Genomic DNA, 18,173 nt, shown 5'->3' with positions numbered 1-18,173 from the left:
CGCAACCTCTAAATATACGGGCGTCGGGGTCGGGATCGAACCCACGACTCCCTGCATACCCAGCGATCTTGCCACCGTAGCGCTCCTTTACCTATAGAAAAAAAAGTATACAAGTTCAAATTGCATAAGAATTAACCAATTGGTGGTTGCTGGTGAGGTAACAAATTAGAGGTGACAATGGTATGTTGCAATTTTACCATTTATTGGCTCAACAGCTGGTGCTTACATAAATGACGCGTTTTATACATTAACGAGAAAGTGAAAGAACTTTGTCTTAACCCATTTTGTATTTTTTGGGGATTTCTTCCCATCCCTTAATTCAGTGTGCACTTTGTTTCAAACACACCTTGCCATTTAAAATTGTGGCCGTTTAAGAAAACTCACACATTGTTACTTGAGGGCATAGGTTTTCGTGACAAAAATGATTCGTAATCGAATTTTGGGTTAGGCCACGTAAGAATTTGACCAAATGTGCGTTGTGAAATACACAAACATCTCGATACAGCCAACCAAACAAATTAATGTATCACGTGTACAAGCGTTTTAATGATACACAAATTATGATTATTTTATCATGGGACCTCCTTTGCCAGTACCAAAATATGATAATAGGTTTTTCCCTTTTTTCTGGCAAAACAGGTGTTAAGACTGAAAACTTTTACAAGGAATCATGTCTGCATTGACCACAATGCTTGTGGTCAGAATGCAAACAAAGAACACTGATAATGAACAATGCATATATTATCACAGTATGTTATTTGGTTTGCATTCTGACCACAAGCATTGTGGGTAATGCAGACATGATTCTCTGTAAACGGTTTTAGTTTGGTGTTTTAACATCTTAACACATGTTTTGTTGCCAGAAAAAGGGGGAAACACCTATGATCATATGATTATTTCAGCTCACTAGCAAGTTGGAAGAGCAACACATTTCACAAAAGACATGACACACATTTTTAATATACTGTCTTACACTCGGATTCCAGCATTTAAACATAAAAGTGTTAAACCCATAGATATTCTGCAGTATATCTCACAAATTCTGTAGTTCTTTACAAAAGTTAAATGGAAAGCAGTTATACATCGGTGGTCACGTTTCGATTGCTGACCGTGTAATAATACAAAGCACAATAGAGTACAATGAAAATATCATTGATGTCACCCGGTGGGACAGAAACCAGCTTCTGCACACATAAGGCCATGAAACAGCTACTTTACAAAAAGTGCCAAAGAACACAGTGCCTGTCTTACAATCAAAAAATAATAATCAAACAAGCCAATGTTGTTTCAGGCAAAGGCTATTGTTCAGAAGAGTTAATGCCTAAATAATTAGCATATTCACGTTTATATTTTTCCTTTATACGGCAGCGCTTGTTATGATGACGTTGGGACAAGAATTCAGAGCCTGTAGTTCTACACAAGCGCCAGCAGTCCCTTAGGTATTTGGAACGCTACAGAGTATTGCAGGTTTTATACACGCAAAGTTTTTAGTGCAACAATAGATTTCGGCTATCGAAACAAAAAAGCAAACATGAAAGAAAAAAAACTATGCACCCCGGATGTTCTATAAGTCAGCCACAGCTGTTAGCGCAAGAAGAATCCCCCAAACCCAGGGCCAGGATTGAATCGAGGTCGGCGAGACCCCGAGGGGTCGGTGGGGTCAAACCTCCAGCGCGGCGGTGGCCTCTGCAACAGCGGACCCACAGGGCCGCCTGGGAGCCCGAAGTCGGGCCAGACGTCGTAGACACCCCCGATGATACCGGGGGGGTAGAGAGGCCTGGGATGGTTTGGTACAAGCGGAATTGGATCTTGCACGGGCCATGGTTGCATGAACGCGCTTTGCCATTCGCGCTGTGTCCGTGTCTTCAGCTGGTACTGCTCGATGTAGAGCTGTTTCACACAACGACACGTCAACACGGATGATACGATGTCGATGCCGCTCGGATGAAGTTCATCGAGGTTATAAGGGCCGTGCGCTCATGCTCACAAGCTCTCTCAAGGGGTCTCCATGTTTACTAACGAACATGGTAATTGTAACATTCATGTATTCACAAACAGAAGCAAAATGTTAATGAACGAATTCAGTGGTGATGTTGCTGTGCAACAAAAAGACTTAAGTTTGACAACTGCTGTGAATATATTAGGTGAAGGAAGGGAATGCACACATTTCACACTTTGCACACGCACTTTAGCAGATATAAGCACACATACACACGACACAGATGCAAGTACAGATACATTTAGATCTTATGGCCATGATTCACACCGATATTTCAGAGCACAATTAACGTCTACAAACCCAAAACCATTTAACAGAGACCAACACACACAGCTTGTGTAAGAATTTGAAGTAAACAGATATGAACCTCTATCGCAATGTAAATACTATGATGCCAAGGGTTGAGTCAATGTTTATAGAAGAGAACAGAGCATGATAATACCTTTTTCCAGTCTGTGCCCGGCTTGTCAATTCTGGATTCTGAAAAACAAAATCAAACCATTAAATTATCCATGTAAATTACATACAAGGGGCAAGCAGCAACGCGTTTTACCGGTTATTGCAGAGGTTTGTGGCTTGAGCCCCATCGCCACCCTGGTTAATACTGTGGTTGCACGAATCATAAATCCGTGCCCTCTGCTTCACAATGTCCGCGGCTTCAGTGGCCGTTAAGGATCCCGTGATGCAATTCGAAATAGTACACTGTTGTGATGTAATGTTCCCTATGTTCGATTCCTAAAATTACACGTTTGTTGCTCGACAGACAATTTCATGAGATTTAGAAGTTGTTTTCCAAGGGATCCGAATTGTAGATAACCACCAAAGTAGAAAGATAGCAGGCCTAAGCGATGTTGACCCAAAGAATCTACAAGGGCAACGTACTATGAAAACAATGGAAAAATCCACCTAAGGATGAGAGGGAGGAGGCAAAGTTTCCAATGTACACGTTTGAATTCAGTACCTTTACTTATGCTTGGGTGACAAACGATGGAGTCGTTTTGCGGAGCTAAATTAAAGTTGGAGTGTGACGGAACGAAACCCCCTCTTACCACATCACACTTACATGTATGGCTGCAGTGAATGGATGCAACTATTAGTAATATGGTTACGATAAAACATATATATCGATTTCATTTTAGCCTTCAGGACAGCATGAAGGGTCTGTGCCGAGTGGACAAGAGGAGACCTATCTGGGGTTAAGAGACCAAGCGTGGAAGAGTACAAGTTGGCACGGTTTGGGGAACGACATGACGAATGAGTAGTGTAAATCGAAGTCTGACATCTCATGTGTTGCTAGCCTCCTGTTAAATATTCAACTCGTGTTAGGACTGAGGAGGTTGAGGGAAGGCAAAAACCTTCCACCGCAAAACACACAAATGTGCTGCGTGTGTTGAAGGGGGTGTAAAAACCCCCAAAAAATGACTCCTGTGAAAATAACTATTTTCTGTGGTGTTTGCAATCTCCCTGTAAAAACGTTGGTCCTCCTCTAAAAGAGTCTTGTTGTGATCCTTTGATTACTGATATTTACAAGTACAACTGCAATCTTTTTTTCTCGACTTAGGTGGATAAACTCCCGATAAATTCAGCATGTGCGCGAGTTTACTCCGATCACAAAAAAGCCAAAGATCCCCCGTATCGTCTTAACAGACTGTTGGAGAAAGTGCTGTTCATGAGCACCTGGCACAGTACACGAGGTGGGGGGGGGGGCTAGCACCACGCCCAGCTGCCTTTGTCTCCCTAGTGGTGATGTGCTCATTTGAGGCCGAGTCGACCTAGGGGAGGTCCGGGATTGGTTCAGATAATCGTCACTGGTGTTGGCCGTGAGCAGGAATCTAACTCGGGCCAACGGGTTCGCAGAGCGCTAACCGCTACACTGCCGCTCCACACACTGACCACACCCACAGCAACCACATTTCAAATAACCATGACTCAATTGGGAAAACACAGCAATCATCGCCCCCTACTGCAGACTCTGTGAAACATAACGTCTTCGCGATATGCCTTGCGCTATAAGAACGGTACACGCCAAATGCACAAACGATTTGATGTAAAAGCATCTATTTTCACCGCAATCTGGATAATTTCCACGGTTTTGCGAATCAAAAAAGCGGGACTTCGTTGCGACCTCGCAGGCAGCTGCGGCACGGGGGCTTTTCATTCGAGTTGCCCAAAGTTCAGCAGGTCTACGCCGCACGCAGAGAGAAGCGGGAGAGTTCGTACGGTGGAAGTCTCGCATGTAGAGCGCGCGCCACAGCGATGGGTCCGCGCCAAGCAGGCACAGGGCACGGCACGCCTGCGCAGCAGCGAGCACGGCCGGGATGGGGAGCAGGCGCAGCACCTGCAACTGCAGCTCCACGGGCAGCGCCAGGAGGCCCACAGCACATGGCAGCCCCAGCGCTATCGACCACGAGATGGAAATGAGAGCCACGGGCAATTCATCATCATCTCCGCGCTTCCTTTCAGAACAAATCATCATCTTGTATCAAAAAAAAAAACCTCGAGATTCAGCGCGTATATTCACAATGGTCCTGCTTTCAACATTTGACACATTTCTTATTATTTCATCTGTAGTGAAACCGGAGGGCAAGAATACCCACACATTTGAGATGTCATTTGCTAAGGTCTACTTCCTGCCGTTTGTCTTGAATGGGATTTCCCCCCCCCCTCCATCGCCCATCCTTATACAGTGGTACCTCGGTATACGTCGTTAATTCGTTCCAGAAGGTAGGAGGACTTATACCGAAAATGACGTATACCAAACGAATTCTTCACCTAAGAAATAAAGGGAAAGGAAATAATCCGTTCCAGAGTATAAGAAATTATATTTCATATGGCAAATTATACATTAATGGGGTTGTATAAAATAATTTAGACACTAATTATTACTAAAATGCATACATAAATTAAAATAAATTGAAATAAAAATACTATTTAACATCATTTCACCTTGCTGAGAGGAGTTGATAGCCTACGAGGATGGTGGTGAGGAAGGGGAGGAGTCGTGAACGGGGTCTACGCGGGTAGGCAGTGACCCATCCCGACCCATACAAGTTCTAGCAAGCGCGTCGTATCCCAAGCAAGACGTCGTATCCCAAGACATTTTTCCTCGTCAAAACACGACGTATGCCAAATTCGACGTATTCCAAAGCGGTCGTATACCGACGTATGACTATGTCCTTTGTAAACATGATAGGCCATTAGACTGTACCTTGTCTCATGAGTGCCAAGGCTGGGTATGCTACGTGGTCCTTAAAGGTGCGGGAGAGCAGAGAAAGAGCTTTGTAGGCGTGCGAGGCCTCCTTTGCTGGGGCTGCAGAGACAAACGCATGGACACACGGGCGCACGCAATCACACGTGAATAGTCAGTGCACGTGGATTTGTGAAAGGCTGGGACAGACACCCTCAACAAGGCCACATTTTACACATATATACACACACACAAACAAAGATCCCCCGTATAGCATTTAACAAACTGTTGGGGCAAGTGCTGTTAGCGGTGAGTACCTACACGAATGCCAGCACGTCACACTCGGCCGCCTTTGTCTCCCTAGTGACGATGATTACACAATGCACCAGGTACTCATTTGAGGCTGAGTCGACCTAGGGGAGGCCCAGCACGAGTTGAGATAATTGTCACTGGTGTTGGCTGTGAGCGGGAATTAAACTAAGGTTGTCAGGTTCGTAGGGCAGCGCACTGTTACACTACCGTTCCCCACATACATATTACACACAGAATGACACACATACTGCACATAATCTCTAGGCACATGCCACGAAAGGTGCATTCTTCTCAACGAGCGAGTGAAAAGAAACATTTATGACCATTGACTTGAAATGTTCAAGCAAGTTCAGGACAGTATGCCAATAAAACGTTGAGACTCAAATTTACGAGCGGAAAAACCAATGAATTTCAAAATTTGTTCAAAATACAAGCATGACCTCTGTGGATATGTTATAGCCCTGATTTGAATGAATATGTTAATGGGAATTGGCTGCGAATTAAGACACCGTATGTTGCAGCCTTTCAAACTTGACATGCGATATGGGAGTGTAATGTGGAACATGGATAAAAAAGAAGCTAATTCTAACATCTAGAAATAATGTCTGTAAAACAAATAAACAGGTAAAACACCACACAACCATCACCATGTATTGCTAACAATATTTTATCTTTAACTTGTACATAACTTCTAAATAACTATTTACTCTGCACCTCAAGCCTCATCATCCTCCATCCTTTCTCCTTCAACTCGTGCAATGGACTCGGTCTGAACTGTCTGAAATCATCTTAACTGTCGACTCCACCGTCTGCTTGCGACTCAACTCCCTCATCCCTTTCACCCGTCACTCATTCAACATGTGAACCTCCACCCAATCTCGAGTCTGGACAGGAGTATATGCAACAATCTTACGCGCTTCACTTCCACGGAATTTACCTGCGCCTTTGCCGAGAACATACGACGTTGGCATCAACTTGAGTGCGCTTATGCTTAATGTTGTTCCCGACGCGTTCACGCAGCCTGCAGGAAAAACACGAGAAAAATCACCAACGCACCGACACAGTCGAGAAATAGCACAACGCTGAAGTTAGGTAAACGAGCAGCAGAGCGGTAGTGTCGTCGTTTAGAATAAAATAAAAAAGTCACTTCACAGGTTGGGTAAATTTTGCAATTCGGTCGTGAAAAAAGGAAAGAGGTCAGCCCTGCAATTGCTTCATCAAGCCACTGCTAGCAGAAGGGAATCCACTAGAGGGAGAGTGCAAGAGAGACCTCCTCTAGATCAGGGGTCCGTGGCCTGTTAGGAACCGGGCCGCACAGCAGCAGGAGGTGAGAGCGGTGAGTCCGCACGTGGCCCGCCCCCATTGTTTTATTATTCAACACTTCCGTCCGTGCCTCTTTTCCCGCACTGCGCACTGGTCACAGTTTTGGTAAGCCCACAAGCTCTAACCCCTAGTAGCCAAAATGAGTAAAAAACAAACGTCGCTGGAGAGCTTCTTTGAAAACGGGGAAAGACCCAATGATGACCCCCCCCCCCACCCGGTCCGTGAAAAAATTGTCTTCCACGAAACCAGTCCCTAGGGACCGCTGCTCTCGAGGATATATGGCCTAATTCTAGATTTGAAGTTTTCGTGACTGCAAGGGTCCATACTCTTTGGTTATTTCGGTAAAGTCACGTAGGTAAAAAAGAGAAAATAAATTAAATCACGACGGTTGCTTGTGTTGCTTCCGAAACTTCGTGATTAAATTTTTCTCTTTTTTACCTACAAAGATATATGGCCTATTATTGCACGCTGGCCAGGCGTATTGGAAGACATGGGCGTATCCATTTTACCCATCACATGAGGCCTGCTGATCACCTTTGGTATACCACCCATTTATAATACTGGGTTGCCACGGCCGGGAGATTAAGCCAGTGACCTCTGAATTGACAGTCCAGTGTGCTAACCATTCTACTAAGGCACAGCAGCATCACGCTAAACGAGAAATGGCATTAAAGATGAATGCAGCCTTGAACATGTTACCTTATTGCCAGTGTCATTACGGAAATACAAAAGTGTGCATACATTTATTTTAAAACGTTTAAAACTTTTAGATAAGCTGCAGAATGTGCATACAATTGATTCCATTATTTTTGTATGTGAAATGATACTCACCATTCACTACCAGAGCTTGACCCATGGGGATGCAGGTGAGGTTACAGGTGGCACCATGGCAGAGAGGGTGGCTGTACCTTAATGTGTATACCCCGGACTTTCTCCAGCCTCGAGGCAGGCAACTCGGGAGACTTGCTTGTGCCTGATGGCACTCTGCCTGATCCTTGTTGTGACAAGAGAATAAGAATATCACGTACGAAACCAAAATGAAACTCATTATTATTGTACGCTTTGTCATAACGTGAATAAAATCAGCAAAGCATTCAACGGGTGATTGGAGAACGAAATCAAGCTTTTGAATCGTTTTAAATAATCAACCTAACAATGATGTCAAATCTCATATCAAGAGTAAGTTTGAGTAAAAATGCAAAAACAAATGAGACCCTAAAAAAGTTGAAAATTACACAATACAGAAAATACCATAAACTTCAAAAATAAATGTGAAAAAATGAAATGAAAGGTTGTTTAAAATCAGTATTCTATAAGTTTAAAGTTTTAATTCCACTAAAAAAGTTGAAGTGAATTCCAGCATAATGAGCATTGAGTTGGCGCTGATCTCCTGTTTACAGCCCCGATCCTATTGGTGGGAATGACCCATTCCTGTGATGGTGCAATTCTATCCAGGATAACCGCTGTTGTCTTCCCCACGAAGTGGTACTCATTCTATCGACCCTAAAAAGGGATGATGGGCCAAGTGAATCCCCAACCAAGACTTCAACTTGCACTGAAAGCTGCTGGCTCTATCGCAGAGCCACCAGGCCAGATGGATAAAAAAAAAAATGAAAATATAATTTACATGTCATTCCCCCGCACCACCGATTAGCACTGCTGGCTACGTACGGTGAGAAAAAAAGTTCAACAGTAAAGTAAAACCTTGGATTGCGAGTAACTTGGTCTGCGAGTGTTGTGCAAGACGAGCAAAAATTTAGAATAAATATTACTTTGATAAACGAGCGAGGTCTTGCAATACGAGTAGTACGTGTGTACGCTTTGTCTGCCGAGCGTCACGTGATCACAACTGATATACGACTGCTTTGGAATACAAACACGTTTCCGGAACGAATTATGCTCGCAATCCAAGGTTTTACTTCACATACAAACGCGAGGTTAAATGGCTAATCAGAGGTAAAATTAACCTGTGCGGCAGCTGCAAAGCCGGCTTCAATCATCAGCACATGCAGAGCCACCGTGAGTGCATCGCACGGGCTCGTTACGCCCGCCTGCTCGTACTCCCGCTCGAGCACTTCAGGGACGCGGCCGCCCTCCGACTCGCTGCAGAGCATGATGAGAGGCGGCGGAGGGGGACCGGTAGCCGGAGAAGCTCGCGTTGAGGAACCAGCATCATCATTTTCATTGGCACCGCTTGCGGACAACGTACGGTCGGCTGACATTGCCTGGTGCGATGACGGCAGGATTTTTTGAGTGATCACGGCGCCTTTGCTTTGATGCGCTTGACTCCCCGAAGGCGTTGCCACTGAAGCAGGGGAGGCGGTGGGTGCATTTCCATGGAGTCTGCTCGTCTGGGCATGAGCATGATCATCGCGGGCTCTTGAGGAAGTTGCACCAGCGCTGCACGTTGCAGCCGAGCCTGGACAAATGACAAACAGTGCTGTGCATGCAGTGGTGTTCTACAACACTATCACCATTGTTTAATTTGGGGCTGTACTTTCATGTAGTGTCGCCACCACTGATAGGGCATCTGGAAGGTTCAAGCTGCACTAGCAAGGCTACACCATCGATTAATACGTGGGATGCTACAAAATGTAACTTCAGTCTTTTTTTAAATAGGGTAAATTTCACTGGGAATAGAATACCTCACATTTAACATGTGCTTTTCAGTGGGTTAATTAACTGCTGGAAACAGTAAAACACAAATGTGGCCATGACACAAAGTATATCGATTCAACTTTAGTTTTGGGATCTCAATATCCACAACAGATGGTGGTTCTTTGAGAAAAATAGAGTTTTCATGATATACGATTATCCTCCGTAAACATTAGCCATGACCAACCCACTGCTGAAGGCTTCCCTCAAGTTGTCACCATCTTACACAACCCGATGCTGTAATAACCCACCTAGGATTTCCACACGAGCAGATTTCATTGCTCCATCTCCTCAGTGTACTTTTCTCTAGGACACGTTCCATTCCTTGGCTGCAAAGCCATTATGATTCTCAACCATCAGCCATCGTCCTATCTAAACTAAACTATTTTTATTGTACCAGGTAAGGCCCACAGAGCTATATGAAGCTATTTTTCAGAAGCGACCTGCCCACAAATGAAAGCTCAACGAAATGGCTTATCATGTGGACATTTATAGCAGCCAAATACTCTAAACGCGCGTTGATTCTAAGCGTGGAGGGAAAAACGGGAGGACCCGGGAGAAAAATCCACGCGAATACGGGGTGAATATGCAAACTTCAAATATACAGCCGTCAGGGTCGGAATCAAACCTACGCCGTCCTGTATAGCAGGCGAGGTAGTTAACATCTTGCAAGGTAACTTGCCCAAATCCACTTTCTTAAGTTTAAATGTCATTAACATTAACACGTAATCAACGTGTCCCTGTCTCCAAATGCAATTCCAAACGTGTATCCCGAGATGGTTTTCACACTTTTCGGTTGTGATAAGATTTTTTCGTCAATGAGAATGTTCCAATTCATGTCACAGCAGACGGTACACGCATGTCGGTGTGGAACTACCTTCCGCTAGAAGAATCCAAACGAGGTCTCCAGAGACGATGCCATACTCTTGAAGAGGTGTCTCCCAATCACTGAGCATGTCTTTTCTATTCAGCGATATCCCAAATGCCGCATCTTGTCTGGGAAGCACATGTGTCGGAAGAGCGTTACGATTGTTCAAACCTCAGATCCTCTCTGAAAGCAGCCAGCAACCAACGATACTGGCATCATAACACAACTGCAATTTATGAGAACAAAGGACAAAACAAGTAAACCAATTCTAGATTTGAAGCTTTCGTGACTGCAAGGATTCATACCCTTTGGTTTTTTCGGTAGGTAAAAAATAAAATAAATGAAAACAACTGAATTAAATCACGACGTTTTGGGCGCAACGTGGTGATTTAATTTAGTTGTTTTCATTTATTTTATTTTATTTTCACCTACGTGACTTTTCCGAAAAAAAAAGTCAACCAAGCAACGAAAATATTTACCTGGTTGCTAAATAGGTAGGTGTGCTTCCATTCCAAGTTGATTACATTTAGAATCTCTTACGTACACATCAGAAAACATCGCCACAACCAGTGGGCTTTGACGTAAGGATCCCGTGGCAAATCGTCTTTACCCGATGTGAAAGCTGGGCAGGAGGGTGTCGCGTATTTGTTGCTGCAGCTGTCCCAGCGTGGCGCCCTCGTTGGCTATTTCCAGGAGTTGAGTGCTTCCTCCGTGTCGCACGCGTAACTTCATTGCGGCTTCTTTCTCCCCCTTCACGTATACACATAGCAAGACAAATGAGTTTTTTATCTTCTTGGCTCTGTCGGTAAAGTCACGTAGAAGGGAAATAATAAAATAATGAAAATACAACATAATAAAATACAATTCTCACGACGTTTCGGCCACAACGCAAGCAGCCGTCCTCAGGTGAAGAACAGGTCTGTCGGAAAGACAGCGTCTGAAAGAACCAAGATGAATCCCTGCAGTCACGAAAGCTTTAAATCGAAAAATTTGTTTTTGTTTTTATCTCCCGGGGAAAAAATAAACCACGTGCAAAGAATACATTACGTAATTACTACTACTACTCTTTGAAAGACAATTCACTACTCTCTAACAGTATGAAAAACCAAGTAGACTCACAACACGAGCTAAGTATACGATTCTTATTTTAGCCACTTAAATGTCCAAAATGGTTTATTGTTAAAGTCGACCTAAGCCTGTCCTGTTATCCACTTAACCTCGTGATGGAATAATCAGTTAAAACTCCTTGTCCAAGCAAGGAATGATGCCCTATACTGGTGATGGGGGAGACAGGACGACCGGATCAGTTCAAGCGCAGATTGATTGTGGCATCATCATCATCCAGCAGGAGATTATTGACCATTATTACAGCATACCAGACGATGTTATGCAATCCCAGAACAATACGTGCACAAATAACATTGAATTCATAGCCACGGTGTGAATTCACTGCAGGGTGAGGGCTTCCACAATCCGTGTCAGTTTACAGGGGTTACCACACCACGGCTAACACCACCACCGATGTTAACCACGACTAACAAAATTCACCACCGATGTTAACCACCACTAACGCCACTCACCATCGATGTTAACCACGACTAACGCCACTCACCATCGATGTTAACCACGACTAACACCACTCACCACCGATGTTAACCACCACTAACACCACTCACCACTGATGTTAACCACGACTAACACCACTCACCACCGATGTTAACCACCACTAACACCACTCACCACCGATGTTAACCACCACTAACGCCACTCACCACTGATGTTAACCACGACTAACACCACTCACCACCGATGTTAACCACCACTAACACCACTCACCACTGATGTTAACCACGACTAACACCACTCACCACCGATGTTAACCACCACTAACACCACTCACCACCGATGTTAACCACCACTAACACCACTCACCACTGATGTTAACCGCGTCTAGGAGCAAGCCCACAACGCCGCGCGCCAAGCACTGCGCCACCGCTCCTACAGTGTAACTACAGTGCACTGTAACTAGTGCAACTAGTGTAACTACAGTGTAACCAGTGCACTGTAACTACAGTGTAACTACAGTGCACTTTACCGCTATTTGTATATCGCAAGTTACAGATTAATGCCCGCGTGGTGGTGGTAGTAGTGGTAGTAGTGGTAGTAGTTGTAGTATCTAGCTGTAGTTAATGCTTCTACAATCGACGTATTACCTTCACTAAATGACCCCCCGTAGACTAAAGACGCCTCAACTCGCGTTAACACAACAACACTAAGATCCCCCGTGTAGCCTCAGCAGACTGCTGGGACAAAGTGCTGTTAGCGAGCACCTATTAAGGCCGGCACGGCGGCACACGATGGGAGCGTGCGGGAAAGGGGGGTGGTTTAGTGGCAACAGCAACCACGCCCGACCGCCTTTGTATCCCCAGTGCTGGTGTTTACACGCCACCAAGGTAGTCGATCTAGGGGAGAGAGAGGGGGGGGGGTATGTTCAGGACCTGTTGAATGATTCGTCGTCACTTGTTCTCGTCGTCGTCGTCGATCGCGAACGGGAATCGAACTCGGCACGGAGGCAGCTGTCAACTGCTGCGCCACCGCTCCCCTGCAGCTCACGCACGCACCGAGCTGCTAGATAGCACAAGACGCATGCACCCTCCTATAAACACACACACACACAGTGAAGAGCTGCTAGATAGCACACAAACACACTGCTGTGTAAAGCTGCTAGTTAACACACACACACAGTGGTGTGTGGAGCTGCTAGATAGCACAAGACACAGCCACACTCCTATAAACACACACGGTGGAGTGTGGAGCTGCTAGATAACACAAGACACAGCCACACTCCTATAAACACACACGGTGGAGTGTGGAGCTGCTAGATAGCACAAGACACAGCCACACTCCTATAAACACAGCCACTGCTGTGTGGAGCTGCTAGATAGCACAAGACACAGCCACACTCCTATAAACACACACGGTGGAGTGTGGAGCTGCTAGATAACACAAGACACAGCCACACTCCTATAAACACACACACTGCTGTGTGGACCTGCTAGATAACACAAACACACACAGTAGTGTGTGTAAAGCTGCTAGATAGCACAAGACACAACCACCCTCCTATAAACACACACACACACTGCTGTGTGGAGCTGCTAGTACAAACACACACTGCTGTGTGGAGCTGCTAGATAGCACAAGACACACACACAGTGCTGTGTGGAGCTGCTAGATAGCACAAGACGCAGACACCCGCCTATAAACAAACATACACACAGTGCTGTGTGAAGCTGCTAGCACAAACACACACACAGTGCTGTGTGGAGCTGCTAGCACAAGACACACACAGTGCTGTGTGGAGCTGCTAGATAGCACAAGACGCAGACACCCGCCTATAAACACACACACACACAGTGCTGTGGAGCTGCTAGATAGCACAAGACGCAGACACCCGCCTATAAACACACACACACACAGTGCTGTGGAGCTGCTAGATAGCACAAGACGATGATGAATGGCAATAATAATCACAACAAACACCACGACGACGATGATGATGGATTCTAGATTTGAAGCTTTCGTGACTGCAAGGATTCATCCTCTTAGGTTTTTTTCGGTAGTCACGTATGTAAAAAATAATATAAATAAAATAATAATAAGTGAAAATAAATCAATTAAATTACTGATTTATTTTCATTTATTATTATTTAATTTCTAAATAATAAATGAAAATAAATCAATGAAATCACAGATTTATTTTCATTTATTATTATTTTATTTATTTGGTTAAAATAAATAAATTAAATCACTGCTTTATTTTCATTTATTATTATTTTATTTCTATTATTTTTTTACCTACGTGACTTTACCGAAAAAAAATTAACCCGTAAAAACAAAGTTTTTCACTATAAATCCTTTATATGCGTAGCGGCTAGAGTCCTCTCGTCCTCTGGCTTGAGATGGCTGCCACCTATGGGTCAGATGATTGCCTGCCACCATTAAGCAATTGGTAATTAAATATAATGTATTTTTTCCTAAAAAGTGTAAAATTTTGGAAAAAATTTTTCACGAAAATAAATTGTCACGCACAACGAGTCTGTGTGCAAAATGTCAGCTCGATTGGATCACGGGAAGTGGGTTGAAAAACGACCGACATATTTGCACGGTCGTAAGCGCGCAAGCAAGCAAGTGAACTTAATATAAAGGATTTAAAAACTAAGAGGATGATGATGGAGGCAACTGCCCTTACCAACCCCGCTCGTGATGCCGCAACTCCTAGACCAGGCCGCGACCACCTCAGCGTTCTCAAAGTTGCGACAATCAACAACAACAACAAAACGTGTCTCGCTATCTAAACTTTGTTAACGATGACAATTACTTCCAAATTAAACTGTCACTTTAACAAAAAATTTAATCGCTTTTGTTTTTGTAACGCGAACCAGCAGCCTCTTCAGGGATGTTTTGATGTCTGCGCGGTCGGATAGAGGGGGCACTCACGTGCTGCCATTAGCTGTGAGTGGATTATTAAGTGAGTCACCTGGGATTATTCAGTCACTCACCTGGGATTATTCAGTCAGTCACCTGGGATTATTCAGTCACTCACCTGGGATTATTAAGTCACTCACCTGGGATTATTCAGTCACTCACCTGGGATTAGTCAGTCCCCTGGGATTAGTCAGTCACTCACCTGGGATTATTCAGTCACTCACCTGGGATTATTAGTCAGTCACCTGGGATATTAAGTCATATTAAGTCCCCTCGGATTGGAAATGTGACTACAGTAATATTGTAATTGATGACTTGAATAATAAAAGTTTAATTAAGAACGCGTGTCATTACTTCCATCGCATTATATTCAAATACGAACGTAAGTGTAATCAGTAAAATCATCAGTGGCGGCTCCTGCAAAATCTCTCAGGGGGGGCAAATGTCTGGATGATTGATAAGGATAAGGTCCACCCATGCAAAGGATAAATTAACAGCTTAAGCATGTAAAGGCAACTTCACTTCTTTAATATTAATGAAAAATAAAGTGACTCTTACAATACATCTTGTTTGTTTCTATACTCACTATTAATACAATCCACTCATGTTTCTTTTATTAAAGATTCCACTAGGTGGCGACAAATAATTTTGTTGGATGAAACGTGCTTACGTATGATGACGTAAGCACCTTAGTGCGAGCCCTCCCGGAAGCCATAGAGAATGCATTGCAGCGCCCCCCGTTCGAAAAAAAACATCTTTGAATGTAAGTCTATGGGACCACTCGGGGCGATTCTCAGCCGGAGGGAAATCGCCCAAAAAGAGGCGGTACTCCACAGAACGTAGCATGACGCTGATTGGACTATATCCAGAGGCACAGTGACGGCTAGCGTGACTCTGTGGTTGAATGACATTGGTGGTGCGTCGCCCAATCGCCCTAATGAAGAAACCGCCCCTGAAAACCATGATAAATATTCTTGAGATTTTACAAATACTATACAATAATATTGGTGAGATTTCACAGATATAATACAATGTATGAGATTTAACAAATATATTTTTTTCATGTGAATGTAATCTCCATATATATAAAAAAAAATCCTCGCAAGAGTACTGCTGAATAGACTGGTACCCGCAATAGCTGAAGATCACCTCCCAGAGACCCAGTGTGGCTTTAGAGCCAACCGGGGAACCACAGACATGGTGTTTGTCCTGAGGCAGATTCAGGAAAAGTGCCGGGAGCAAAACAAAGCGCTGTACGTCACCTTTGTGGACCTGACAAAAGCGTTTGACACCGTGAGCAGGCAGGGACTTTGGAAAATCCTGGACAAGCTAGGCTGCCCACCGAAGTTCCTCACCATGATCGTCCAGCTTCATGAAGACCAGCTTGGACAAGTCAGACATAGCAACAATCTCTCGCAGCCCTTCCCTATTGCAAACGGCGTGAAACAGGGCTGTGTTCTTGCTCCCACGCTGTTCACCATTTTGTTCAGCATGATGCTCCAGCAGGTCACAGAGGACCTCGACGACGCTGATGGCGTATACATCCGTTTTCGTCTCGACGGGAGCGTGTTCAACCTGAGGCGTTTGCAGGCCCACACAAAGACCATGGAGCAACTGATCAGGGAGCTGCTTTTTGCTGACGATGCCGCCCTCCTTGCTCACACAGAGGCAGCTATGCAGCGAATTACGTCCTGTTTCGCGAAAACAGCTCAGATCTTCGGCCTTGAAGTCAGCCTGAGGAAGACTGAAGTTCTTCATCAGTCCGCACCCCATGAGGAGCACCATCCACCAAGCATCTTCATTGAACAAACAGAACCGAAAGCTGTCCACCAATTCAGCTACTTGGGGTGCGTGATCTCGTCTGACGCCAAGATCGACAACGAAGTCGACAACAGGCTGGCCAAGGCAAACAATGCATTTGGCAGACTATACAAACGTGTCTGGAACAACAGAAACCTTAAAAGAGCCACAAAGGGTCAACGTCTACAAAGCTGTTGTGCTGACCACTCTCCTGTATGGCGCTGAGTCCTGGGTCACGTACCGTCGTCACCTGAGTCTCTTCGAGCGTTTCCATCAGCGCTGCCTCCGCACAATCTTCAATATTCACTGGAGTGACTTCGTCGCCAACACTGAAGTCCTCAAGTCAGCGAAGGTCATCAGCATCGAGGCCATGGTCCTCAAGACACAGCTTCGTTGGGCAGGGCACATCGCCAGGATGGAGAACCACCGCTTACCTAAGATTGTGCTGTATGGGGAACTGTCCTCTGGCCATCGCGACATAGGGGCACCACGAAAGCGATACAAAGACTCCCTGAAGAAGTCCCTCACTGCTTGCTGCATCGATCACCGTCAGTGGGCAACACAAGCAGCTGATCGCAACTCCTGGCGGCACACAGTCCACCAGGCCACCTCCTTCTTCAAAGATACCCGCAGGGCCCGTATGGATGACAAAAGGAGAAGGAGGAAGAATCATGATCCCTCAGCACCCATCCCAGATGAGACCTATACTTGCAGCTGTTGTGGCAGGACCGGCTTGTCCCGCATAGGCCTCTTCAGCCACCAGCGTGCCTGCAGAAGACGTGGATGTCCTTCCTAGATCTTCGTTCGCGAAGCCAAGCCATGATGATATATAAAAGGCAAAGTTGTGAATGTGTGTCTGTTCAAAATGTTTAGCGTACTTCCCGACATGCAACAAACTGGAAATTTGCCATGTGGGTACTTTCCAGACTGTACACCATGCAAACATTATAAAAATACACTTTTTTGGTGGGGGAGCTCAATAATACAAAAAAAATTTGCACGGCAAATGAGCTGTGACGTCACATCTGTCACGTGACCCGCGCACGTGGAAGCGTAACGCATTTTAGTGTAGCGATTAGCGCGCCGCGCTATGAACCCGGTGACCCGAGTTCGATTCCCGCTCACGGCCACCACCAGTGACGATTATTTGAACCGGTCCTGGGCCTCCCCTAGGTCGACTCAGCCTCAAACGAGTAACTGTTGTGGTGTGAACATCGCCACTGGGGAGACAAAGGCGGCCGGGTGTGGTGAATCCAAGTCCCGGGCGAAGCCGGGTAGTACAGCTCGTTAAATATAAAATAATAATGAAACAGCGTGACGTCATTTATGGACGGCCCCTAACAAGTGTGGTGAGCCTGAGCCACAAGTAAACATTCTTAATTCATATTAATAAAGGTCATCTTCCTTGCAATATATTCTTAAGTTTGCACGTTGTTTTTTTTTTACTAAAAAACAATCTTCCATACTTTATAAAGTCATGATTGCAGATTGAAAAATAAGAGAAGCAATTCAATTTGATTACAAAAGACTTTATTTTCGGC

General features: G+C 44.9%; 1 protein-coding gene across 1 annotated transcript; it reads right to left on the bottom strand.

Annotated features, from left to right (window-relative positions):
- Positions 1–158: 158 nt before the first annotated feature.
- Positions 159–13,051, bottom strand: FBXO7 (F-box protein 7). The gene is made up of 10 exons (XM_078874097.1): positions 12,843–13,051; positions 10,955–11,094; positions 10,354–10,472; positions 8,789–9,240; positions 7,653–7,815; positions 6,436–6,519; positions 5,208–5,309; positions 4,220–4,396; positions 2,442–2,479; positions 159–1,890 (listed from the first exon to the last, which is right to left on the bottom strand). Exons 2-10 carry the CDS (start codon positions 11,074–11,076, stop codon positions 1,585–1,587), a joined length of 1,563 nt encoding a protein of 520 aa, XP_078730223.1. The 5' UTR covers positions 11,077–11,094; positions 12,843–13,051; the 3' UTR covers positions 159–1,584.
- Positions 13,052–18,173: the final 5,122 nt, after the last annotated feature.

Source organism: Lampetra fluviatilis, chromosome 38 (assembly GCF_964198595.1).
Source record: "Lampetra fluviatilis chromosome 38, kcLamFluv1.1, whole genome shotgun sequence".
Classification (NCBI taxonomy): Eukaryota; Metazoa; Chordata; class Hyperoartia; order Petromyzontiformes; family Petromyzontidae; genus Lampetra; species Lampetra fluviatilis.
This window is presented reverse-complemented; position numbering and strand designations above follow the sequence as displayed.